Source organism: Orbicella faveolata, unplaced genomic scaffold (assembly GCF_042242905.1).
Source record: "Orbicella faveolata isolate gen_17 unplaced genomic scaffold, um_ofav_v1 contig_13, whole genome shotgun sequence".
Lineage (NCBI taxonomy): Eukaryota > Metazoa > Cnidaria > Anthozoa > Scleractinia > Merulinidae > Orbicella > Orbicella faveolata.
The window spans coordinates 24414601-24441186 of record NW_028301540.1 but is presented as its reverse complement, the minus strand read 5'-3'; the positions used below and the strand labels follow the sequence as shown (position 1 = coordinate 24441186).

The 26586-nt window shown below is 39.0% G+C and overlaps 2 protein-coding genes across 3 annotated transcripts; both read right to left on the bottom strand.

Moving 5' to 3' along the window:
* Positions 1 to 755: 755 nt before the first annotated feature.
* LOC149115732 (uncharacterized) lies at positions 756 to 8256 on the bottom strand. 2 transcript variants are annotated; one of them, XM_089285952.1, is made up of 6 exons: positions 7947 to 8256; positions 7723 to 7797; positions 4571 to 4654; positions 4168 to 4233; positions 2852 to 3157; positions 756 to 2310 (listed from the first exon to the last, which is right to left on the bottom strand). In XM_089285952.1, exons 2-6 carry the CDS (start codon positions 7739 to 7741, stop codon positions 2246 to 2248), a joined length of 540 nt encoding a protein of 179 aa, XP_089142078.1. In that variant the 5' UTR covers positions 7742 to 7797; positions 7947 to 8256; the 3' UTR covers positions 756 to 2245. The 2 variants fall into 2 exon arrangements, with proteins under 2 accessions (XP_089142078.1, XP_089142079.1); XM_089285953.1 differs by having other exon boundaries at positions 7723 to 7772.
* A 1010-nt stretch (positions 8257 to 9266) lies between these two features.
* LOC110058655 (uncharacterized) lies at positions 9267 to 26564 on the bottom strand. Its single transcript, XM_020765310.2, has 20 exons — positions 26391 to 26564; positions 26212 to 26265; positions 25165 to 25254; positions 24347 to 24438; positions 23380 to 23547; positions 21913 to 21967; positions 21304 to 21512; positions 16541 to 20419; positions 16000 to 16073; positions 15596 to 15731; positions 14458 to 15371; positions 13912 to 13999; positions 13528 to 13614; positions 12593 to 12633; positions 12058 to 12138; positions 11601 to 11670; positions 11092 to 11168; positions 10932 to 10992; positions 9840 to 9909; positions 9267 to 9490 (listed from the first exon to the last, which is right to left on the bottom strand). Exons 1-20 carry the CDS (start codon positions 26459 to 26461, stop codon positions 9451 to 9453), a joined length of 6357 nt encoding a protein of 2118 aa, XP_020620969.2. The 5' UTR covers positions 26462 to 26564; the 3' UTR covers positions 9267 to 9450.
* Positions 26565 to 26586: the final 22 nt, after the last annotated feature.

Genomic DNA, 26586 nt, shown 5'->3' with positions numbered 1-26586 from the left:
CGAAGGTTTGAAGTAACCTTAATATCTACTATTTTGCTGTTAACGACGTCTTAAAACTGAAAGAAAGGGTTTATCAATTTCCTCCGTTCGAACGGCTATAGAAAAATTTGGAACGGATGATGTCAGTTGTTCGAACGGCGAAAGAAAAAGTATTGAACGCATTTGAGGAAACTTCTAATTTTTCGATCGGTATATTGAATCGCGTGAGCTGTTGTTTACATGTTCTACAAAGTACTTACATCCATCGAAACGTAAATGAAACCAAAAAAACATGCATCAACAGATCTTAATTTTGGCATTAAGAAATAACTACAGTTATTGGTAAACAAAGACAGCCGAAGAAGAAGTTGATTCTCACCCTTGTCGCTGAACAACAACTGATTATCAAAACAAAACAAAACAAAACAAAACAAAACAAAAACAAAAACAAAACAATAATAACAACAATAACAAAAACAATAGCCCAATCTTTTGCAAAATGTTAGGGACCACTTGACTGTACTGTAACAATAGCCTAATTCCGAGTTACCTTTTGCCTCAGTTTCAAAATGAGTCTTCGTAGTTCATTTTCATGTTAATCAAACTCCTTTTCATTTGACAGGTTTTGCACGAGCACTCGTTTTGAAACAGAGGCACAAGGAGCACTGAAATGCACGCTCTTGTAACTTCCTCGCCTGTTTCGTTTGCAACGCAGGCAAGTAGCTTCCCCGCTCGTCCCAGATCTTTTACGGGTACCCTGAAGAGTCTAAAGGAAATTCGCGGGAGGCCTTTTGTTTTATTAGGATACAAAACGTAAAACGAGTTTGTTAATATAACCCGCTAATTCTTAAATACACAAAATGTCATTTACAGCATTTGAAACTTCAAGCAAAATGTTCTTTTGAATTTCAACGTGCTAAAAGCCTCTAAAGAGAAAACATTCTAAGTTGTAAACATAACATATGAATTTATGGATAGGCTATTACTCTAAACAGAGCTAACTAACTTACTAAATTTAATCCCATATATGCAACCTGATCTTGGAATAAAATTTTCTCAATACTGTTACAAAATTGACTATGAAACGACGCCTAGGGGTTAAAGGTTAAGTATTTAAGTATCAAAGGTTAAGTATTTAGAGTACGACGACTCGAACCAAGCCACGTAGAGGAAAACTAACCAATCAAAACATAAACTGAGAGCAATGGAGTGGTAGCTTCTCGTGACGGCAAGTAAGTTTCTAACGGTATGTTAAACGTGAAAACAAAAACACCACTGACTCCTCTGCGTTATACCTGTACACACTCTTAGAGATTCAGTCCTTGACGGCGAATTGACAACTAAACCGAAACTATTGAAGAGCGTACAAAATTTAAGACTGAAACTAACCAGTCAACAAATGGCAAAGTTTGCTGAGAGGGTCCCAACACTTCGCACTTTGGTGGGTTTTCAATTTTGTCTAGATCTGTTGTTCGTATTCCTCAAATGTTGCTGGTTTATTCATAGTTAATATGGTTTATTTGAGAAAAAGATCACTATTCTTTGTTCTCAAGCAATGTTCTGATTGGTGAACTCTTTTCCAAGTGGCCAAGTTCGAGTAGTCATGCTGGAAAAAGTTTATTTACACCTCAATACTTGACCAAATTATCTTCACAGAGTTTCAAATTAGGGACCAAGTCACGCGCGCGGATAACTTCATGCCGTATTAAATAAACTAGGCCACGCTAGTTATAAATATACAATTATATTACTTATCAAATATGACAATGAAATACATGTACGGTATTCACTGATTTTTGAACATGAATGTAACATTGTTCAATATAAACATTAATTTGAACGTCTTTAACAAGATCTAACAATAAATCAGTTTGTTATACCTCTCAACTCAAATACGTTTTCCGATTGGAGGAGAACGTGTCACGCGTCGTGGGTAATAACTTACTAACTTCCTAGGGCGAACAAAACTCCCTAGGGAAACAACATCTTGAACTGTCGACTCGCACGTGATCAGGTTGTGCACCTTGAAACCGCGGCAAATGTGTGCCAGCCAGTGCCAAGCAAATATATATATTTTTTTACAGTTCGTTTCATCTTTGAGTTGGGAGGTATAACAAACACTTGATGACTGGCCCCACGGGAAACAGTAAGTTTTATTTCCCCTCGACCTCAATGCTCCCCTCGGCAATGAGGGTCTCGGGGAACAAAACTCACTGATTCCCTGTCATTAAGTCTGCAAACTTAAGGTAACTTTGAAGAAAACATGCTACACTCCAGTGCTCTCTCTGTAGGTTTGACTCTGTTCACCACTAGCCACTTCCGGACCTTCTTCTGAAACAGTGAAACAAAATTTAATTACATGTATATGCAATGCTCAGTACACATTAGACCCTTTGGACTTTTGAGTGTGAAGGGAATTTGTGATGTGCTCGTGTTTTTTGAACATTTCCATCATGCCTTGATTCCAGTTATTTTACACCCAGCTATAAAAGACCACAAGCTGTCTAACCAGAGGCTGTTACATCAGAGCCAATTTCTAATTCCTGGCATTTTGAGGTGGGGTCTTTTGGGTAGGCTTCTAACACTACTAGTGTCCAGTCACCTCAAAGATTTTCTTTTTTGTTCATTACGGCTATTTATTGAAGCTTCAAATGTTTTGTTGTGTTCTTGGGCAAGACACTCTCACAATGTCTCTCTCCACCCAGCTGTATACAAATGGGTACTGGCGAATTTAATACTGGGGGTAGCCCTGCGATGGACTAGCATCCCATCCAGGGGGGAGTAGAAATACTCCTAGTCGCTTCATGCTACAGAAACCAGGACGAGCTCTGGCCTGATGGGCCACTTAGCTTGTATGCAGACTTTACCTTACCTGAAGCTACATAGGGATGCAGTGTTGGATGATCAGGGTATCCTGCTTCAGTAAGCACACTTAAAGCATCAAATCGCTGCATTTCCTTCAACACTTGCACAAGTTGGCCAAGGTTGACATGCCGTTCCCTCATCAGCTGAAAAACACCATCCATGCCTTGGCAGCCATGTTCTGTGTTGTCCCTTAATGACATAGCTTCCTCTAATGTTAAGTTGAACAACCTGCCTGCAATGTTTATTTTGTCTCTTGCTAACAGTGTGGTCAACTGAGTGTACACTCTGTAGGGTATTGTTGAAATTAACTGATCTGTATATATGAAGAAAAAAAAAAAAATCAACAGACTATCTGTGCTAGGAAAATCTTCACTTGTAAGTATCTTTCCAAGATCTTTCAGGGATATTTAAGCATCCACAGAAGATCCTTATCTAAAGGGATCTTTAGAAGGTATTTAATGGCCTATTAACTGATCTTTTTGAGCTGTTGCTAAGGAAAATTTATTCTTGTGTGACTCCATCATTCTAGTTAGTTCAGAGTCATTTCATGCGTTTTACGTTTTTCATGATCAGTGACATCTGTGATGACATCATCAGGCCATGTCCACGGTCATGTGACTAATTCTGAAAAAATGTCAAGACTGGACAAAGCATATTAATTACTTTATCAGGACTTTTTTCATTGATTTAATATTTTTATTTTAATCTTTATTAGGCTCTACATTAATTTTGTTTCATTTCTAAAAGGTCAGATTTTGGGAGAATTTCAAAATATTGAAAAATTTGTTAATTTCTGAAAAAAGGATGAGTTCACAAAAGGAATGTATAGCTATGTTTCCAACATTGGCTTGAATCATAACTCATGGAAAAAAGCTGGATTTAATGAAAAACGGCATTTCCTTTAGCATTTAAAGAAACTGCTACCCCTGATATAAAGTGCCCCTGATCAGCTCGTGTACAGTTCACACCACCAGTAACACTTTGATAAGATCAAATGAAGCAAGCAAAAGCCACAAGAAAATAGTTTTTAATTTTCTTTGACATTTGTTTTTCTGTTTTTCTCTTATTTTGTTTTTGCTTGCACTTTATTACTTTGCATTTTGTGAAACACAAGGAAACAACACCTAAAATGTAACCGAATTTGCAAGTTGTCAAATTGCTCAAATTTTCAGCGCTCAGGCTGACGCAAGAGGTTGGAAGTGAAATTTCATCTTCTTGGCAATGCACACAAGCGCGCACATGAATCGGTTAAAGGGCCCTTAAAGATCCTGAGAGATCCTCAATAAAGGTTTAATTTTCACTAATAGGGACTAAGGCTATTACCTGGACCAGTTATCTTTGCATCACTTGACCTTGGTGTCATTGTGTGTATTCTTACAGCACAATCACCTAGAAGGGCACAATAATTACAAAAATATGAAAATTATGAAGTAATGGAAACTACTTACTGACTATTTAAAATTTAAACATTCTATCATTTACAGCTTGGTTTGCATAATTATGAAATAAAAATCCAACTGTTTGTTGCAAACATGATATACATGTATATATCAATATAGGACGTGACAATTTTAACACCAAGACGTTATGTTAATTAATTAATTTGGATTTTGCACTAATGATAGGATAAGTGCAGTGCAGTTAATATCATTTATTAAATAAATAAAATAAACCAACGGTTATGATTCATTGAAAGGGGATGCCCCTAATTAGCCAGACTTTTTACCTCTTCTGTAAGTCACATCCATTCTGGAATTGTCACCAAATAAAATGTGCCCACCACTGACATTCAATATAAATTTTCCTTTTCCTATTTCAAAGAAAAAAGTTTACATATAACATGTGTATTACTAAGTATTACAAGTAATAATTGCACTGTACAACGGAACACTAAAGTGAACTCTGAATAGTTAGACGAATGTCTGTTAGCATGTACGTTAATAACAAGAAAAAAAAAAAAAAACTGTACACAGAATATGGCACAGTTATTTCTTCTAGTTATTATATCTACTAAAGTTATCATTCAGCCATACAATATTTTACATTTAGTAACAAATGAGTCACTGAGTTTGTCAGCCTTGATCAACACAATAGCTTCATTGACAAAGCCTGCCATAAAGTGCCTACTTATAGCCTCATCCCATTCCATTAACCTGCCACTGGCATGACAGTGCAACCATGCTCAAAGTGTGGGGAGTATGAAACCAAAACGTCCTTTGTGAGAGGCATAGATACTATCTGCAACAACACATTGAAAGTTTAATTCTCTCTTGCACTTAAAGCATTTCCTGTCAGACACATCAAATTTTTGGTAATCTTATTACATTTTGTGTATTATCTGTAATCTTATGTTCTTATGAGTGTGCCTATAGATAATGAAATCATTTTTGAAATTTCCTCATTTCCCTAATATATAATATTATATAACTTTGTATGATCACTGAGTAATTAATTCAGGAAAGACATAACTATACAAATTAACTGTCATATATCGGATCAAATGCCGTGAAGCTTGTCAGAATAATTTTAATACATGGCGGCACTAAATCAATAGCAACTGTAGACCCAGAGATGTCACTACTAAGAAAAAAAAAAAAAATTACAAATTAAAAAAATTGAACCTGTAAGATAGAGAACACTATTCATACTAGAGTGTGCTCAAGTTATAGCTGTTTTCTATCTAGTCAAATGAAATCCTGGAATCGTTGTATACTTCCTGCCTCTTAGTCAGAACAGTACAATGTGCTTGAAAATCAGATTTAAACTTAACAATTGTATGACAACTTGACTGAATTATGAAATCAATTGAATTCTTAGTATAGCTTGTTTTCTAGCCTTGTAATCAGGAACACAAAACCCATATTCATCCAAATAAGGTTTTGATCAGAGAAAGGGGTATCAATCAGGATCTAAGTAGCAAAAGCTATAGTGACATGATTTTGTGTATAGGAAGTGTACTATGGGGAAAAAAACAAAACAAAACAAAACAAAACAAAACAAAACAAAACAAAACAAAACAAAACAAAACAAAACAAAACAAAAAAACCCTAGTATCATATTTATCCATCTATGGCTGAAATGTTGGGGCTAGTCCTGAAGTGTAATGAATGTCCACTATATTGAGGCTTCTCTAATTCAGTAATAATTATTAATCTTGATTCCTTCTGATTTGCCAATTTGTTACTCAGCAATTACATCATTAGCTTTCACAAGTGAATGTATATAGATAGGGGCAGCGGCATATTCCCGCCAGTAGTTCAAGTTTCACTTTATTGTGCACAGTAAGTGTTTTAAGTGAATTAAGTTTTAAGCTACCCTTGGTTATTTAGAGTGCAAGCGGGAAGGGATATGTAAGTACAAACTATTTTCTATGCTTGATTTTAAGTAAAAGTTTGGATGTTTTGAACCTTTAGTACCATTAGCATTAGTTGCAGTCTTTATACAACAGCCTATTGTGCCAGGTCCAGCACATGGCAGCACCCCAGTTTTCAAAGTTTTCGTTTCGTCTTCTGTAGTGATAAATCTTAGTTTGTAGTTTATACTCCCCCTAACTTAGGTTTCTATTTAGCAGCTTCCCATAAGAATCTCTGGCAATTTTAAAGTCCTTTCCTCCCTAGCAAGTTCCCACATCGCTTGCAGTGGCGCTCGCACAAGCACATTTTAATCACATTGTGCAATTTTATAGCTTTCAAGATTTTAGAGAGTTATCATTAACTGCATTTATTTAGGACAGTTAGCAGTACATGTATCTGCTTGGTATCACTGATTATTTTAGTTGTGTCTTTACTGAGAAGTTTGACTGGAAGTATTGTCACACCGCAGTTACGATTGGAATGTTTGCTATTATTGATTCAAGACTCTTGTCATCTTGAAATCTCTTATCATCTAGTAATTAGTTTATTCACCACATTGTATTGCAGTTTATGTTCCATTATCGTCAATTAAATCACCGCCAATCACAGCTGACTTTCCGCGATCTCTGGTCTTACCCGATTAGTAAAGCATCTCCCACACATGCTAATCTCATTGTGACAAGTTGTCTAGCAAGTGACAGTTCAGCTTTTCAACAGTCGCCATGAACCTGGCATTACATGAAGGAAGTGGCAATACAATGAGAAAGTAGGAAATACCACCAGTTTATTCATTCCACCAACCATGACTAACACTTTTGTTGGGTTTCCCATTTTGTTAAATAGAACTATTGTTTGCATTCTTCCATGTTATCAGTTTATTCAAGAAAAAAGATACCATCCTTTGTTCTCAAGTAATGTTCTGATTGGTTATAACTCTTTTTAAGGTGGCCCGGTTCCAGAAGTCACATTATGATTGTTAATAAATATAGCGCAATCTTTAGTTAATAAACCTCTGTTGAGCAGACACTCTCTTGAAGACACCAGACTTAAGGGAAAGTCTTGAGAGTGTCTGCCGAATGGAGGTTTCACTGGATAAAACAGCTGTTGGCCATAAAAATGATATCTATAGATAGATCAAGTGGAATAAAATTGCACTGGATAAACATATTTATATATCCCTTGTTCACCACATCGCCCAATGTATACATGATATATCAATTCATGATGCATTTTTCACAGTGGCTCTGCTGTGTAACAAAATTAACTACTTGCAAGTTATAAATGTAAGCGTCGGGTCACCCTAAATTTATGTATTAATATAATTTCTTTGAGGCTGAAGAACTAACGGACAAGAATATCTACAGCAAATGCCTACAAGAAGGCTTTACAAGTACTTGACTCGTTTGCGGTATGTTAAATGGCATAAGTTTAATGAGTCTCAAGATAGCTGCATGCCGGACATGGCAGAATTCATTCACTCACAGAAGAAACAACAAGTAAAATATTACATTGTTCATGACAATACCTCCGTTCTGTAGGTTCATGTTGGCGGTTTCTTGTGTTCCACTTGCTCAGCTGAAGATTTCACAAAAATCAAACCCTGAGATTATAAAGAACTCTGTTTATGACGATGAAGCTCAAACGAACTATAGCTCGGATTACGCAATATCTAAGAGATATTTGTCTACATAAAACAGTTCGCATCGACAGGGAACTACCGAAGTGCGCTATTTTTACGTATACGCATACCTCATAACGGCGATGAAGCTCAGTTCTGCACTCATTTACGGGAAATCCCCACTGCTAACAGTCCGTCGCGCGCAAGGCGTCGGCGGTTAGAACAACGGCAGCTTTCAATGATGAGAAGTGGTCATGAAGCTATAAATACACCATTTCCCAAGACAGTGTTACCGTGAGCTATCGGAGAGCTACGGGGCCAACCAGAGCACCGACCATTTAGGCGAACCATAATTAGTCCCCTCCACTAACTATCGGCGAACCAAAGAGCGCTTTCACAATAGTACGATAGAAGTTACAACGAAAGCGAAACTTGCAAGGCGTTTCCACTCTCCGCAAGTCGACTGGAAACTAATATTTCTATTTTCGTACCCAGGCGACCTCCAATATGGCGCGGTTAGGTAGGGCAACGTCCACACTACGCCGGAGAAATTTGAAAACGCAGCTTTATTTCTACGGTTTGGCCTTACCGCCTGTCCACACTCCGTCACGAAAACGGACTAGTTTCCGAAAACGCTCTTGAAAACGCCGGCTTTGCGTTTTCGCGTGAGAACGGAAAACACTTTGAACAAGGAGCTTTTCGAAAACGCTGTAGTTACTCGAGAACCATGTGATTTTCCTCAAACAAAAATTCAAAATGACCGGTGATTGTTGCGTTTTTTAATTCTTCCGGCGTAGTGTGCACGAAAAACACTTAATGCGTTTTCTGAGTGACACATCCGTTTTCAAATTCCTCCGGCGTGGTATGCTCGGGACCTCGGAAGGGTTTTCTTTTTCTTCGGAAAATAGCTAAAAAAAATTGTCACCATTTCAAAGAATACATCTTTAATCTGAGTTCGACGTACAGTGCGCTTTCGATAGGGCTTCTTTCTAGCTGTATATACAGCTATGTGAGGTTAGTGGGGCGGCAACAAATATTTGTTCATGGGGTTTTGAGTACAGAGCGCAACCGGAGGTAGAATTTTCTGTTACTTTGTGGCGCATGATATCATCGACTTCCGTCAAATACGTTTAGTTGTAACTTCGTTAAAAAGATGGCGATGGTTAAGAAGAGCGACAATTTCTTTGTTATAGCAAATGGTATTATCCGCGGCATACAGTGTGCGTATATTTACAATTTAGATTAAAAGGAATAATAACAATCACAAATAGCCATTTGCTCTAAAATTGACAATTCAAATATCTAACTCAAGTGCTTTGTAATTACAATTTTAAATTTGCACCTCTTGAAAGAAGACCACACGGTTCTAGCTATACAGTGTACGATGTCATTTCACACTCTTACCAAAAAAAATACCTTTATATGTACAAGACAAAGAGAAAACGGACATGTTTCCTTTTTTTCCTTCTTAAAAATTATTTATTGATGTCTACCAAGGTTGAGAATTTCCCTACGATTTTAAAGCGGTTTTTTTTGTCTTCTGATTGGATTGAATACATATTGCTCAACTATTGTTTGTTTTTTGTTTTTTAAATTTGCATCGTAGTCTTCTTGTGAAGCTTCATTTTTGTCTCGTTAGTAGAATTCCATGACATAATCTCTTAAATCTTGAACCCTGTGGACAAATAAAAACAAATGCAATCAGAGAGGATGTCAAGATAACCAACAATGGGCTTACATCCAATCCTAGGGGAATTCATTAATTTTTCCGGCCCAAAGCTTAACGGATTTTATAACGTTCTTTTAACAATTGTGAAACTAAGCTCGTATTGCAGTAAGTCACTCCGAGAGGTAATAGTAATATGTATGAACAATAAATAAAACACAGTCTAGTCCAACAGTCGGACAGACAGAAAGACAGACAAAAGAGACAAACAGAAAAATAGACAATCAAAGCAGACAGACAGAAAAAGCAGACAGACTGGGAGGCAGGCAGGAACGTAGGTTGCCTTGTTCGCACTTACTTGTAATTTGCAATGCTATCCGTGACCCACTCTAAAGACACAGGCATTGTGTTCAACTGGCGGGAAATAGCTACAAAAATGGAAACGATACAGAAATGTTTAGAGAGCGAACTGACAGACTTTCAAAAGGTATCTAAAAGGGAATAACAAAAACTGAGAGTGGAAACACTTTTTTTTAAGTTTTACTTATTACTTAAATATTTTTTTAATAAACATACTTTACATTATTTTTAAAATTTCATATATATATCTGCTACAAGGGCCAAAAATATTACTTAATAAGGGAGGAAAATAGCGGTATTGCAAATGCAATGTTTGCAGATTGAAATTTTATGCGATCAACGTTAATCTGTTAAGGTTCAAGAAAAAAATGTATAGGGTAGACAAAATATTAGGACCTCTACAGACATTTAGTTTTCCACAACTATTTGTTATGACAACAGAAAAAAAAAATAGAGAGAGAGTGAGATGAGTTCTAGACCGGGTTTCTAGACTACTAAACGTTAAAGTTTTGACCACGTTTTTGACAGTTCTTCCCGTATGTTGGAATCACTCAATCATTGTTTAGTTGCAAGTGTCAGTGGAGAGTGATTTGAGCATGCGTATTGTGTTTTGGGCATGCGTAGTGAACGTTAGCTCCCAAGGCCTCGCTAGCATCGGCAACTAACACTCCAATGTGTGGAATGCTCGCATCGGACACAATATGGGCAGTTGTCGATAACATTTCAATCATATCGTCATATCTTTCTCCGCAGTTCAAATATATGATCGTTTATACATTCACTTGTATTCTTCACCATCTACGGGTATATTACGAACTCACAATATGACCAGTTCCCAGTTGGCTTGATAGCTCAGTTGGTAGAGCACTGCACCGGTAACGCAGAGGTCATGGGTTCGAATTCCGTTCAGGTCTGAATTTTTTCAGGCTTTAATTTCACAACTGCTTAAGTTGTGTGTACCTTCGCTAACAAATAGTTGTCGATAACTAAATGTCTAGTCTGTTGAGTTGTCGCTAATTCTGTTCAACCCTAGATTGGCTGGATAAAGTAAGTTTCCGAACAAGCAATACGAGAGAAAGAAGTTCAATACCCTTCACATCGTCGACGCTGTTTCGAGTTTCTTTATCGATGACGACAACCTTTCGACGATTCTGGAAAGACAATAATGGGAAATGAGTTCTGAAGTTTTGGATTATATAATTATAACGAAAACCACAAATGGCAGAAAACAATAAGATATGATAACAGACCTTATCCATTCTTTTTAAACTTTCAGCATCGACATAGACACGGGCGCCACAAAACCTTAACAACTGGGTAAGTTGTTCTGCAATAAGAGATATGAATTATTTATACGTATAGTGGTGTGGCGACGTGACCCCCCTTGGCTTATGATCTCTCAACTCCGGATCGAGCGCCTCGGGTTCAAGCCGTCGCTGGGGACATGGCGGTGTGTTCTTGGGCAAGACACGCTATTCTCACAGTGCTTCTCTCCAAGTTGGGACATAATGGGTACCGGCGGATTGCTGGGACAACTTGACATGATGCTAACATAATGTGGGGACGGGAGTTAAGCTCCGACAGATGTGAGACAGTTGGTCTTAAGAGGCTTTTCACTCTGTTAAAGCAAACAGGGTTAAAAGACAAAATTCTGTCCAAGATGTGAACATCTCTTCTCAGAGTTTTCCGTTCCCTCTAACAGAAGACAACGAAACGAAAAACTTGAACAGGAATGGCCAAAGCAGTTTGATGAAATTACCTTTAGTGACCGCGGCGCTGAATTCGCCAAAACAGACAACATCAACGTCTTCGAATAAAAGTGCCTCCTCCTACATTAAAGAAGAAGATAATATTTATTAGGAAGCAAACTGAACTATATGTACTAGTCAGTTCGAACAGGGAAATGAAAAACTAGTGTACAGAAACAGGTCGTGACTTTTCTAGCCAACGAAAATTGTAGGATTTCCAAAAAGATGATAAACTCTTTGAATGAAAATGACATTTTTGGAACGTTACGTGTACATCAACTGAACATGTCATTATGTTCAAACTGATTAACAATGTTGGCCGACAAAACGAGGGGTCGTAATCTGCTTGGCTATAAGAAAATCTCTTTCACAACCGTTAACTTCGTGAAGATCGAGACAAAGGCAACGAAGAGACTATGTAAAAGCTCAAGGGGTGATGAGTTGTTTGTTGAACGTTATAACTTTTACCTTGTTACTTCTGGATGTTCTTGCCAAGCGAGGGATGGAGGCTTGTCCGAGACCTGGATCGCCTTTCACTTCATATTCCACCTGAAAGAAAGTTTTGTCCCCTCGGTTTAAGCTCGTTCTCCCAAAGATTCTCCAAAGGTGAACCAATAAGGTAAAAGCAGCAATCTGGAATAGGGCAAAGGTCTTGCACCGATGTCGAACTTTACATAACCAGCCGAATTCAACAACCAACCAACCAACCAACCAACCAACAAACCAAACAAACAGACAAACAAACAAACAGATAAAGACTAACGAGGACTAAAAACGACAGGAAAGAAAAAAATAATAACAACATTTACAACAAAAACAACAGACAAACCAAAAAACAAACAAACAAACAAAAAGTGAACACAAGACATGGACAAGACAAAGCATTTCAGATTCTCCTCGCTCCATAGATAAAAACAGTAAAGGAATTGGACTGCATGAAGCATAAGAGTTAAAGGCCCGTGGAAAGGACCCATAAGGCGAGAAACATTCATCATTCAATTACCTCAGGTACAACGGCTTTGGCTTGAATACATGCAGCGATCCCTGAAAGGAAGGGAACAAAAAAAGGGCAAATTGACTAATACATCATGAACACTTCATCATTAAATTTGCCATGACCATGCATTTAAGCTTAGCTATTGTTATTACTACCTCACTCTTACTAATTATTGCGCGTACCTTATTCCATCAAAATTCGGGAGCTTTATTTCTTGAGTACCTCATGATATTTTCGCGATTTAAGGAAAAAACCGTAAATTTTGCGGTTTTGCCATTGCTTTAATCTCCCACAAGAACCCCCTGACACTACAAGGAGCCTACAAATTGAAAATTTGATGACTGTACTAAAGAGGTTTTGCCAGATTTACAAGCTGAAGATAACAGTGAATCGGAGGAAGAGTGCTAACTAAACAAGACCGTTAAGACTATATTTTCAAGGGTAAAAATTAGACAACGATCAAGTCGGCAATGAGCCCGCGAATATTTTAAATCCATGTAATTGTATTGTTTTCTTACATGATCTGGTATTAAATTTTGCGATTTTTTTGTAAACCGCGAAAATCGCAAAGTTTAATACGCGCGAAAAGTTATTAAAAATAAGGGTTACGTAGTCATGACAGTTGTGACAAGTAAAGCGCAAACAATGCGAGGTGTACAATTTGCGTGTTATATTACTGCAACGTGTGAATACAACTTCGCAATGAGTTATCAGACAAATTGCAGAACGTGAAAACTCAAACGAATGCTTCAATCGTCAGAGGTGGTACGTTTATAGAGAAATTTATGTTGCGGCAGCAGGCAAATGAAACTGTACTTCTAAGAATATCAGATACACTTGATAAGTAGCCATCAAACATTGTCCTACATACGGTAGAGGTGAAACTTTTTTGGCGGTCGGAATAAGCATACTTTACTGGCAAAATGAAATTTGGGACTCACAGTGGTGACTGACAATCCATTTCCCAAGGGCTAGTCCCAATAGGTACTTCATGGTATAACTCTGACGTGTCACCTGCATGTTCTCATCTGAAAAGACAAAGAAAAAAAAAAAGGTAAACACTATACTTTTTCAACGCGACTTTTGTTTGCTAACTTCAACATTTTTCACTGAACTAGAATTCAAACAAAATTTTGAAGGGCAGAGGTCAATGACGATGATCTTATTAGAGAAAGTGAGAGCCAGTTCAACGTCACAAAACTTCTTGCTTCATCTCCCACATACGCAACCATTGGCACTGTAAGTGACGTTAGTTCCACTTCGACGGTTTCACGTAATTTACACAGGAGAAAACAACAGCAACAACAACAACAACCTGCTCTAACCTGTCGCCATAATCACGTGGCTTGTCTTGCTGTTGAACTCACTGGCTAGTTTTCCGCCATACGTTTCGGCAAGGGCGCGAGCTTCGGCCTGAGACAAAATGCAAACTTTTCTGAGTATTTGTGCGTAATTTCCTTAATGCAAATGATTCGTCTAGATTACGGGTGAGCAATGCAGGTATGTGAGAGTAAATTTTGTATTTAATAGTGTAGTGTTGCAGCATAATTTTACCAGTCTTGCTTCTGTTTTGTGCGAATCCGTTAGGCGAGTGAAAATATTAACAACAAGTGAAATGCAGAGGGATATAAGCTTAAGCTTACTATACTTAAGTGTCTAAGACGAATTTATTACGAGTGTTTCCCACAACTTACAGTAAAACAGAATTGATTGATTAATTGATGAGGATTTCAGGCACTTTATATTTGTGGCTTAGACCTACAAATAGCCTTAGTGCGTTTTCTGTTTTGTACTGTCTCTAATGAACAAAGTCGGAAAGCAAAAGGTAACAAATCAAGTTTCAGTTCACTTCCAGAGCAAGTCTTACTTACTAGCTGCTTCCTGTTTAGACGCGTCGCCACGAAAGACAAATGCTTTGTTCCAGTTCCCCCACAGTTCTTATCCTCTTTTTCCACGCTTGTTGTTGCATTCGTCACAACCTTTAACTTTCTACCCTCCTGATCCGGTGAACGACATTCATCACGTGACGCAACATCGCGTGACACACTTTCACGTGCCATTATGTCATGTGACGCATTATCACGTGACATTACCCGCGGAGGCTCCTGCCCCTTTATCGGCGAGATCTCTGCACCACGTTTTCGGGAATAGATGAAAGGTGACGACTTTTTCTTAACAGGTGACGGTGCTCTATTCTGCTCGACTGGCCTTGGGGAATCAGAGCTAGCTTTAGCGAGCTCTTTCCGTGCTCTCGTGAATAACAAACTGACGACCGGAGATTTCTTGGGGACGAGTTCATCTGCCACTTTCCTCCTCTTGACAAGCAAAAGAGAACCAGTTTTCGAGTGAACAGAGTCTCGATCGTCAATCACGATCAACTCCTTTTCGTCTTCATCTTGAGATTTTTGTTTTGAACGACAACTGGACGGTGGAGAAGGGGTTCCAGCTTGTCGGTTTTTCACCGCTGTTATAGTTAAGCTATCATCTTCATCACTCGGAGAAAGAGGGCGTTTCCTTGTACACGTTTTGTTAGCATCCTCCATCTCTCCGACACTCCCGACTCCTTCGTTTTTCGTGTTTTTCCTTAGCTCGCACTGTTCCTCTTCATTAGTCCTCGTCAGGTCTTCACAATCGCTGTCTTCACCTGAAGACTGCCCCTCCTGATCTAGATAGCGTGAAACATTTTTCAGGGGGGAGGAAAGTTGTCGCATGGGTGGGATGCTCTTGGGTGTTAATGGAGGGGGTGGAGTGAGTGAAGGTAACATGTCTGGGTCATCACATGAATCTGAAATGATAATATTACCTTATAAGCGTTTCGTTATGATTGAAACAGAAGTTATAAGATCTTCTCACTACTTGTACTTAATTATTTTTCGATGCTTCTACAATCGTCAGACTGCGATGACTGTAGGGTCGTGGGGAAAGGCCTCAAAGGGAATTCAAGGTACGGAAAAGTTATGAGATGAAAGCACGATCACCTGGATTCTATTTCAAGAAAAGGCTTCTTACCCTCCTCTTGGTAATCCATGTTATCAACAGTGTCTTCCGCTTCCTCTCGTTTCTCGTCGGTTTTAGCAAGATACGCTCTCAACTCCTCCATCTCCTTTTCAATCTCTTCCACGTCCTGGCGTAGGACTTCCATTTTCTGTGCGGAAAAACAGAGAGAAAAAATGCATTCAATTAAGACTAAGTTCAATCGGTAGAGCGCGGCCTTCCAATGAATTTTTAATGATGGAAGATGGGGCAGAAATCTTCCCACACAACATTTCTTCAATATCTTGGGCAAATCCTCACGTGTTCACATAAGAAAACCTATCCTGATGTTTAAAAACATTGCTCCACCCAGTACTATAACAGATGTATTCCAGGGAGTAAGGGGAATTTAGCTATAGTGACTCTACTACCATTCTTACCTGAGTAGAGGCTGCAGCTTCCGACAGAAACGTAGCAGACGATGCAGCAGTACTGTCCAGTGCTTTGCACGACGCTGAATGACAAAGGTAGAAGAAAAGAACCCAGTTGAATCCTAACCTTTCAGTCCTAAATAATTAATGCTTAATATATACCTTCTCTATGGAACTTCACAGACGAAACATATAGCTGCGTAATCAAATTCTCAAAGCTGGTACTAAGCATATTGCTGAAAAGCAATGTCAAAGTTCATAACGCATCGTTGAAGTTACAGTATTAGCCCTACTTCCCAGTAGCGACATAATCGCCTTTGTCGGTTATGAGAACATCGACATGAAAACATAACGAAAATATCAGTTTTTTTCTTATGTCGTTATGTTCATGCTGTTATGTTGCTCTTTTGTCATCATGTCAGGATCCTCATACTGCAAACATAAGGACATAACGTCCTTCCGATGTCGTTATAATTATGTCATTATGTAGTTATGTCGCTTGTGTGAACTAGGCCTGAATAATTTATTAAAATGGCGTGCTGTTACTCACATGTGATTCCATCGTCATCGTCTTCATCCTCGTTTTCAGAGGGAATTAGCTCTTGAGAAAATGCTGTCTCTTGCTCCTCTTCATTTTCGGCGCCTCCCTCGCAAGTCGTTGCATTGGTATCTGACTCAAATTCCTTGGGAAGGAACACCGGTTTTAACAAAGCTTCATCGCTCGAAGAATCCTCTCCATCGTAAGTGCAAGGGAAATTGCCATCCTCGTCTCTATCACGGAAATCTGCATTTTGAACATCAACAAGGTTGCGGTCATGATCATCATTTTCTTGGAATTTTCCCGCTACGGACTTCTCTGGGAAGAAGTCATCTGCCAAAGCTTCATTTTCATCTTTCTTTTCATTTTCTTTAACACGTTCGGTGTCTTTATTATCGTCGACAATGAGAATTGCAGAGCCATCTTGTGAATCTCTATTGCCTTCACCCTTGTCTATAGTCCTCGACCAATCAAACGAATCTACAATATCATAAACTCTTCGTTTCACAAGATTGCGAGGTGAGGAATTAACACTTTCCTCCTGTATTTCACCCAAAGGTTTATCCACTGAGTCTGTGCTTTTTTTCACTCCAAACTTTGCAAAGACCCTTTGGCTTTCTTTTTGTGAAACTTGACTATCATCTTTGTCGTGTAAACTGTCAGAATCATGTGTGATTTCAGACGAAACACCGTTTCGTTTCTGCTCTTTACTGATCGACTGAACGCAATTTTTCAAGTCCGTTGGCGATTCGTAAGGATATTTTTCAAATTTGCTCCCGTTTTTTCCCGGCGAAGATTGTAATTGTTTGTTGGTCTCAGGCTCTAGGGTTTGACTGGCGTCTATGGTATGAGCATTTGGCGCCTCTGGAGTCCTTTCGTGCTTTTTCAGCAATGAGACGCTGTCTTCACTGCATGTGGCATTACATCGTGTTCCAGCTCTGTTCCCTTCGCTATCCTGCGATTTCACTGCGTTTGACACACGAGTACCCTTTACTCGCCTCTTTTGTTTTACAACCACACGTTCTGAGTGACAGGTTGCCTCGTCTTTCCCTTGTGGTTTTATTTTGGGGCATGTTAACTTCATACATGTAGGACTTCGAGAACTGAAAACCTGTTTAGCAACAGGTTTCACCGGTGGCGTAGGTGGTATAACGTCACTTTCCGTATACTCTGAGTCGCGGGTCATCTCGATGCTGGGACCAATCCCCTGGTCAAGTGTGACGTTTATTGGATTTAAACTGCGTGACGTTGAGAACGGTTCGCCACTTCTTGGTTTCTTTGGAAGCGGTTCTGCCCAAGGAGCATCTTCTTTTGATTCTGCGTGGACTTTCTGCGAGGACTTCCCTCTGTCGTCTCTTTGTTCACTGCAAGCAGCATCCGCGTCCTCTTGGCGTTCTGGCAGTGGAAACTCCAAATCATGAAGAACAGAGATACTCTGACTGGTCCCGTAGCTCTGAGTGCCTTCTGCGTCCGTGTCCGACGTCAGCTCCTTGATGCTACCATCAGAGCAGCGAGCCACATTAGAGAACTGTTGGTTTTCAGCATTTCTGGCTACAGCTGGGCTACCATCCAATGAAGTTATTCCTCCAAAACCAGCTTTATCGACAATTTTCTCCTCTTCGGTTACAGTTATACAACTGAGAACAAGAGTTTGGGAACCTCTGGACGCAATTTTGGAATTGCTCCCACTGATGTCTGACGCGATCTTAGGTCCCCTTTTGTTTCCAGATTTCTTTTGACTCGTTTTCCTATTTGGAGTCTCCCAGCTTTCGTTTTCAAACAGACAAGGGGTCACTGCATCCATGACGTCCAAGGAACTTTGAGTTGGGGTGTTGTCTAAAAAGTCTGCTTCCACACTCGACGGCCCAGATGTTTTGCCTCCAGCTTCAGCAGTTATATTAGACTTTTTGCCTTCGATTTCACTGCCGCTTGTTCCTGTTACCTCTGACAAGATCTTCTCCTGAGAATGCCTGTTGAAAGAACTTGTCAATTGCTTCTGCTTTGGAACTGATTCTGAACTGCTACGGGCGTTTCGTAGTTTTTGGATATCGTTGATGCTACTTTGATTAGTTGTCTGTTCGTCCACATCTTCTTGCAACGGGGACCTTTGGAGACCACAACAAGTCACCAGGGCATTCTCACTGGGTTCCAACGCCAGGCATTCCTGGCGACCAGTCACCGACACTTGACTTGAGCTGCCTCTTTCTGTATCTTCCACATGAGATCTCTTCTCTTCGTCTCCGTCAGGAAGGCCATTTTCTTCGGAGCCGTCCACCTGTAGAGCCGTTGAAAATAGTTGCTGTATTGGACTGGAAATTTCGCAGTTCGTGAACTCTGCGTCTTGATGAGCTTTATCCTTGTCCTGAGGTTCGTCTTTCATCTGCTTTCGTTCAACCTGAATTGGCTTTATTTGGGGACTTTGCTCATTTGTTGCAACCTTTTCCAAACCGTCTTCGATAAAGGTACGATTTTTAGTTATTTCTCTACGGTCACTTTCCCCTCCCTTCTCCGAACCCCATTTTTTAGTGTTCTCTGTAGAACCTCTCGGTGCGTTATCTAAACCCTGATCAACATGAGCGATCATTGGATTGATCACTGAAGGGATCGATTTCTCTGAAGACGAGACGCTGGCTGGGACCATTTCATTTGAAAGCACGGTGTTATCACTTGAACACGATTGACTCCCAAGGCTCAATGCACCGTCTTGATCATTACCTTTCGCACATGGGATTTTTGATCCATTTATATGCACGTCTCTCTCCTCTTTACACTTACTAGAAAGTCCACTTTCCTCTTGTGAACTTTCTGCGTTCAGCGTAAGCGGAGAATCTTGCTGGAGTGCAGGACCTTGAGATTTTTTTAACTTCTTTCTGGCATTTCCATCGTGGATGGACTCGTTTCGTGTAGACACAGCCACATCATCCGCCGATCTCTTTCTTGTCTTCGCCTTCAATTGGGCAGATTTTAACTTTGGAGAATCGGAACGTCGGTTGGATTGCAGCGACATCTCAGATGGTCGTCTTCTTTGCCTTTGCTTAACACGTTCGTACAAATCAGACTGGGCCGTTTCCGGCAAAAGCGCATCCTGGTGGCCACGCCCTTTCTTTCTGGGAGAAACTTCTTCCTGCCCGATGTTACTCAAATCTGGATGCACTTTCGCAGTTTCAACTGCTTTTGGTGATGCCTCTACAGGTTCACTCAAAGAGCGTTCATCAAACAAGGAAACTAAACCTTCAAAGCCTAAGCTTTGAGTTTCATGATCCTCGACATAGCCCGCAATGATTTCAGAAGGCAACTTCTTGTTTACAGTTTGAGACGCTTGTTGACGATCATTGGTCTGTTGTCCTTGGCAAACAACAAACGGCTCCTTCTCTTCTCCTTCACCGCTAATCTTGGTCGCCACATCGTGTATGTCTTTATTGGAGGCACCTTCGTCCTTTTGAGCGCCTTCCTGTCGGTCTTCGAGAGTATCATCAGGAACTGCAGTGTAATCCAGGGGAGCAAGTATAGATACACTTTGCATGGTGTCCAAGCTACTAACAGGACAAGAGTCAAACTTTGTGCTTGACACCGCTCTTTCATCTTCCTTGTCGTGTGTTGTTGTAACTGCACAGGGTTGTGAATGATCCTCGTTTCCACAAAATGCTACACTGTCACAAGGGTTTGCCCTGACAGAGGAGTCCGCCTCAGCGATAGTTGTTAAACATGAAGTTTTTTCAGGATGTAACGGGGCACTCTGACACGTCTCGTTACTGCCTACTGTTATCTTTCGACCATTAACTGTGCTTACAGTTTCTGTTGTCTTTAAAGGATCATGGCTGACCTCATCTCCCTGGTCCCTTCGGGAATCAACAGCAACTTGTGCCTCACCTTGAGTCGGACATGTTGGATCTACAAAAATGATAGAGTGGGTGTACTATTGTCATAAAACTGTTTAAAAGTGAGTTGTCATCTTCCCCCACGTTGCGCACTTCGAGCTGGAAACTGTCGTGTTTCGCGAGAAAATAACGTGTCCCATGAGAAACGTGACGTGTCTAGCAAGAAACGGGATCACATTCACGCACATTAAAGAAATTTGTCGCTATGGTGGTCATGTAGTTGGCGGATCACACATCCAGAGCTTGACCATTCCCATTTTTTTCGTTTTTGTTTCTTGTTTTATTATCGTGCGCAAGTACTTACATGTACATTGGTGGTCCTAGCACTATCTCCCACTTATACGAAACGAAAACTACATGTATACACGTATCTCTGGAAATTCGGTTTTTCTGGGTCGTAGGATGAAGCGCTAGAATTCTTACATTTATACATTTATTGTTGCTCTCTAAAATGGGCTTTTCTGCACCAATGTTACAAATTATTAAGATTTTTACATTTACTAATAATTAAATTTTTAAATTATTTAAAAATATTTTTATCAGTAAATCAATCAATCAATCAATCAATCAATTAGCTTACATTAGCTAAATACTCCCTTAAAATGCTACGTTGAAATACATCTAAGCTGCATCACTTCACAGTGCACTTCTCCACTCGTGCGATAAAAATGGGATCTCGCCGGGAATTGTTCTGAATCCAAGGGAAGTATTAACAGACTTCTACGTGCTACAGAAACCGGACTCCCATGTACTTGTACACAATGCCACAAAGTAAAACGATGTGATTCTATCTAGTGTCTTTTTGTTTTAATGTTTTTTAAACCAGTTTTACTTCCCCTTCCCAAACTATGTAAAAATTAAAACTCGTACATGTGTAACTAACTGATGTGAACTCACCCCCTTTAGAAACTGGCTGGAATGGCATGGTGTCGATCATATGAAGTAGCTCTTCACTGACACTCCTTCCGTTTAGTGTTTCCTCAGGGTGACTTTTTTGAGCTATTCTTCTAGAGCTCCTTGTCCTTCTTCTGGTTTTTGTGTTGGATGCTTTCTTAGATTTTGTGATGTTTGCTGTAGTTTGCGTTCGTCGTGGTCCTAATGTCGACCTAACAGTGGGAAAAACAGTAGATACGCAAGGGTTCAGGCATCCGGGAAAAAAAAAAAGCCTATCTTCATGAAAACGATTTGGAATCGAGGAAGTCAAAATCTACTGCATACACTGCCAAAAGCACTACTAGTCTAATACTTCAGGGTTTTTTTTCTTTATCTTTTTTGGCCTGTTGTATGTTTTTTCCTCACATGACGTTTTGTTTTCTCGGGACATTTTTTAGGATAACCCTGTCAAAATACCATAGACCAGTTTACATGTATATCACAAATCCATCAATTAAGCTAATTAAGAAAACTGGTACCATTGTTCAGTTGCGACAAAACGCTAAGCTGGCATCTGGTAAATCCATATGTTATTGTCCATAATTTTATACTGTATAGGCAAATATGAATCACCTTATATTGACATTTGACACAACTTGAGGCTGTCCATTTTTCAGAGTGTAATTCTCTACAACACGTAACACAACATAGACTGAAGGTTAGATTGAATTATATTTACACAAACATCCCACTGGCTATTATTTGATTTTCTTTATTACATGTACATGTACATGTACATGTATATTTAAATCAAATTAATACCTGTAGATATAAACAAATAAACAAATTAAAAAAAAAAAACATATGCATATGGACTCTGCTAATAGGTTATATCATAAAATCCCATGTTAAAGCCCTGGGCTTATATAACTTCATAAGGGGTTTTGGGTGGACTTATAAATGGGGGGGGGGGGGGGGGGGCATAAAAGCGGAATCAAAAAAAAAATGTTTCGGAATGACAAGATACGTATCTGAGAAACGAATTAAAGCTAACATACCATTACATTTAAAGCCATTACCCTATTGCCCTATTATCACCTTATTATTACCCTATTACCATAGAACTTTTGATTAAAAATTTTGATGTTTGTAAAGAAACGCAAAAGGAACATACTTGTACATTAGATGGGCGTATAATATCTTTGTTAGCAAATAGAAGGGCTTATATCTGGGGGGGGGGGGTATTAATGCCGGGGGGGCTTCAACATGTGATTTTACGGTATTCATATTCTCGGTAGTGGACTGGAACCAGGGTGCAGTGGAGGTACATGCGGGGGTATATCATTAAAAACAAACTTACAAGTAAGTCATTCACATTCGAAAAGATTCCCCACAGCAAGCTACTTCCAGTCCTATAACGAGAATATGACTATGGTCTCTTTGAACTTGGTTATTTCAAATTCTCCATCACTTAGAACTCAATTAACCATTTCCCTTGGTGTTGTCCTTCACTTGTTTACTATTGGGTATTTCAAACTCTTGCTATTTTGTACTGTTTTTCATTTCTCCTGAGGGTTTGAAATAGCGGAGTTCAACTGTAAATATGTTGAAATATGTCTGAATAAATCAATATACAAATCTAAAAAGAAAAAAAAAATAAACAAAGAATAGACTGTCATTCATCATCAGTCCTTGTCGCACCATGGGATGCAAAAGGCCTTAAAGACTGAGATTATCACATGAAAGTCAAGTTGTCATGGATCAAACATTGAAAAAATTTGGCAAGCAAAGCACTTTTATCCTGCTTGCTTTGTCATATGCTTTTTTTTCCCCACTCTATAAGTATACTCCCCTAGAAGACCTACAGTGTATTAGCAGTTGTACCCATTTCTGATTTGGCCTCAAGTTTCTGCGGAGAACATATATTGTCAAAACAATGTGTTCTTACCAGTGAAGGGCATATTGTGTAGTTTGCCATTATTTTCACATACACTGTAGAGCAGTTTACAGTGCATGTACACAAACTCAGCTATTAGATACATCACCATTGTTATTCTACTTTGCAGTTACAAACACAAACTGGTTACTGGATTCACATACCATCATTATCATTGTATACATTAAACTGGTTCTTCTCTGTGACTTTCCTCTTAATTCCCTTGCAATCATTTTGGTATTTTTGAGGAGTTGGATGGTGGGTAGAGGAATAAACACATCCTGAAGTACCTGCTGTGCTAGATGATTTGTATTGCTGCGAAGGTGGAGAACCTACATGTAAAGCAGATTCAAGATGAAATGAGAATGATCTTTATCATCCACTACTTTGTAGTCAATGTAACAAATTATTTTAAATTATTTAACACACGACTTCCTAGAGGTACTGGGAGTAACATGTACCGGATTTACAAGTAAAGGGGAAGTCCTGAAGCTACACTCTAGCTTAACTAAAATGCACTTTGGTGACTGTGAAAGTTCCAATTACAAAATGTATGTACATACATGTATATTTTTCTGTAAATTTCAAGCTTTGCAATTAATCATATAGATGTACATGTGTATAAAAATTATGCACAACTTGCAAAGTTACAGCTGTAATAAAACTCAATTGAGATTGTGATGCAAAAATCACACATCGAATTTGAATGGGGCATTGAATAGACCAATTTTGATACATTAAAATTCAGCCTAAAGCAATAGACCTCAGCATGAGGCTCTGGGGAATAACTACAGAGTTTGTGGGGCTTATTCCCTAGAGCCTCATGCTGAGGTCTACTGTGTTAGGCTGAATTTGTATACATTGAGATCGGTCTATTATATTTAGGTTTGTAGCATGTGATGTGGTTTTATCCCCCTAAACTCTATTGTACATAATTGGAGCATGTAAAAACGTAATGTGTTAGACTGTTACATGCACTTGATTTTGAAAAATTGTAGAAAAAAATATACTGGTATTTCCAAAATATGTGAAATTTGTTATTTGCCTAGGAAAGGAAAATTTCAATTCACTGAGAAGGAAAGCCTGGGATTACTCTCTAAATATCAGTCTTTTACACGTTGCTGATCTAACCTGTTGGAATTCCAGTATCTTCTTGCACTGCTCCCTGCAAATTGCGCACTGCAGCAACAATTTCATTTAATTTAGGATTTGGCGTCAGACTCCTGTAATAATAAAATACCCATTTGTAATTTGCATAATCTTTTTTACATTTCACTTCACATTTTCACATTAGCATTTTTCACATAAATTGACCCTTGTAATGACGTCTGTGAAAACCTTTTGGAGTTTTGGTTGCTCATAAAAAAAGTGATAATCACAGGGAAAATGAAATCAAGGGCCATTTGGAATTACTTATTTATTTAATATTTATTTTTTTCAACAAACAACTGATGTGCTTTCATGAGATAAAGAGAAGGCCATGGTATACATATATTGAAGTACACTGCAGCTACACAGCATGCAGGGGTTTCATTAATTAAAGTTTTCAGCAGGAGGGTAACTGGCTTTCACAGGTGGACAACAGGGCTGTCATTAAGTTTTAAGTTGACTGCAGCCTTGATCTTCACACTCATAACGAACTTGTTACCTTCTATGTGTAGGTGAATTGTATCAACTATTGTCCAGTTCAACTGTAACATCAAGGGTCCATCAAATATACTCAGCAGTAACACGTGTTATGGGTTATGGCCCTTAATGACAGCCCTGGACAAAATGTTTGGAACAAAACTTCTTTATGAGAAAAACTTCCTGCTAGATGGTCAAACTAGGTGGGCAAGATCTTCCTCACAGCTGGTCAATTTCCCTGGTGCCAGGCCTTTAATGAAACCGCTGAGTATGCACATTGTGTATCATGTGCCGGAACAAGTAAAAAAGTAAAGGTAACTTACCGTTTGGACACAGGAGTCTTGCAGAGTGGACAATACCACTTGTTCTTTGACTTCTTGCTGCTCTTTTCAAGAACTTGCCTGATGCACTGACTGTTTTCAAATAACAAAGAGTGGCCGCGAGTTTCAGTAAGGTATGTATTTTACAGGAGGGCATCAAGGTATGACATCCAGGCAGATATTCTACAAGACCTGAAGGCCCCTGCTGAGCTCTGGGGTCCTGGGGCAATTCAGCACCATGCAAAGTTCATTTTACATGAAACTCTACTAACCTCTTGACCTTTCTTCACAGGTGGAGCAGAAAATATTGCTTATTAGCTATGTTCTTTTTTGTGGTAGCCATAATAATAGGTGGATTTGCTCATAATTTTGGCTCCTTTAAAGTAAGTTTCCATGCAGAACATTTTCTTTTTCTTTCTTTCTTTCTTTTTTTTTTTTTTTCGCAATGAATGGGCACTGTGCAATTTGAAGATACAGATACGAGCAAACTAATGCATATTATAACCACCAAAATTGTGTTTTTTTTGTGTTTTTTTTTCAACTTTAAGAAGACTGTTAGACAAAAAAATAGCATGAGAAGCCAACAGTGTGTAAAATATCAATGAAGCAGCTGGGCAAAGTTCTGCTCCTAACTGGCCAATTTGCCTGGTGCCTTGCCCTTAATGAAACCCCTCATTTAGAGTGATTCTAAGCTTTACTAATACATCTAGCAGCTACAGCTAATAGAAGTTGGTACAAATAAGCTTACTTGTAAATTGTGAGCCCAAGCTTAATTAAAAAAAATGGTACACCTGTATTCATTTAAACCTTTGAAATAACATGTCAACAGCATACTGATTGAATGATCATGAAACCTTGGCATACATTTTTTCGAAATAAGAACGGACAAATTACAAGAAAATTTGTTTTAAAAGTTTGTTTCCCAATAGAGCTGATGTTAGACATCTGAAAACCATTGCTTTCTCAAGAGATTCTGAGTTTAATTTAATATGCACACAAGCCTAAGTTTTAATAAGCACAGTCAACCTAACATGTGACCTTACAACTTACCCACAAAACTGGTGATTACATTTTGTTGAGTGAGGGTCCTTCAACAATTCAAGGCTAACGAAAAACAAAACCATAACATGATAAGCTAAATGTAGAATCAATTGTGTGGAGTAGACTGAGGTTGCATAAGAACTTATCGAAGCTCAATTTGACAAAGCGAAGCTACGGTGCGTTCATACCATATCGAACACTCAAGACTCTTTTGCATCTGTTGAAGGGCTTCCAAGACATCTTTTACCTTCACAGACATGCCTGTCAATCGCTTAAAACGACTAAAACGACGACAAATGGGTAAAAATATCACAACACAACCGAAAACAATGAAGGCGCCATTTCTTGAAGTTCGCGCCGTGTTAAGCAATCTCGATCCCAGTA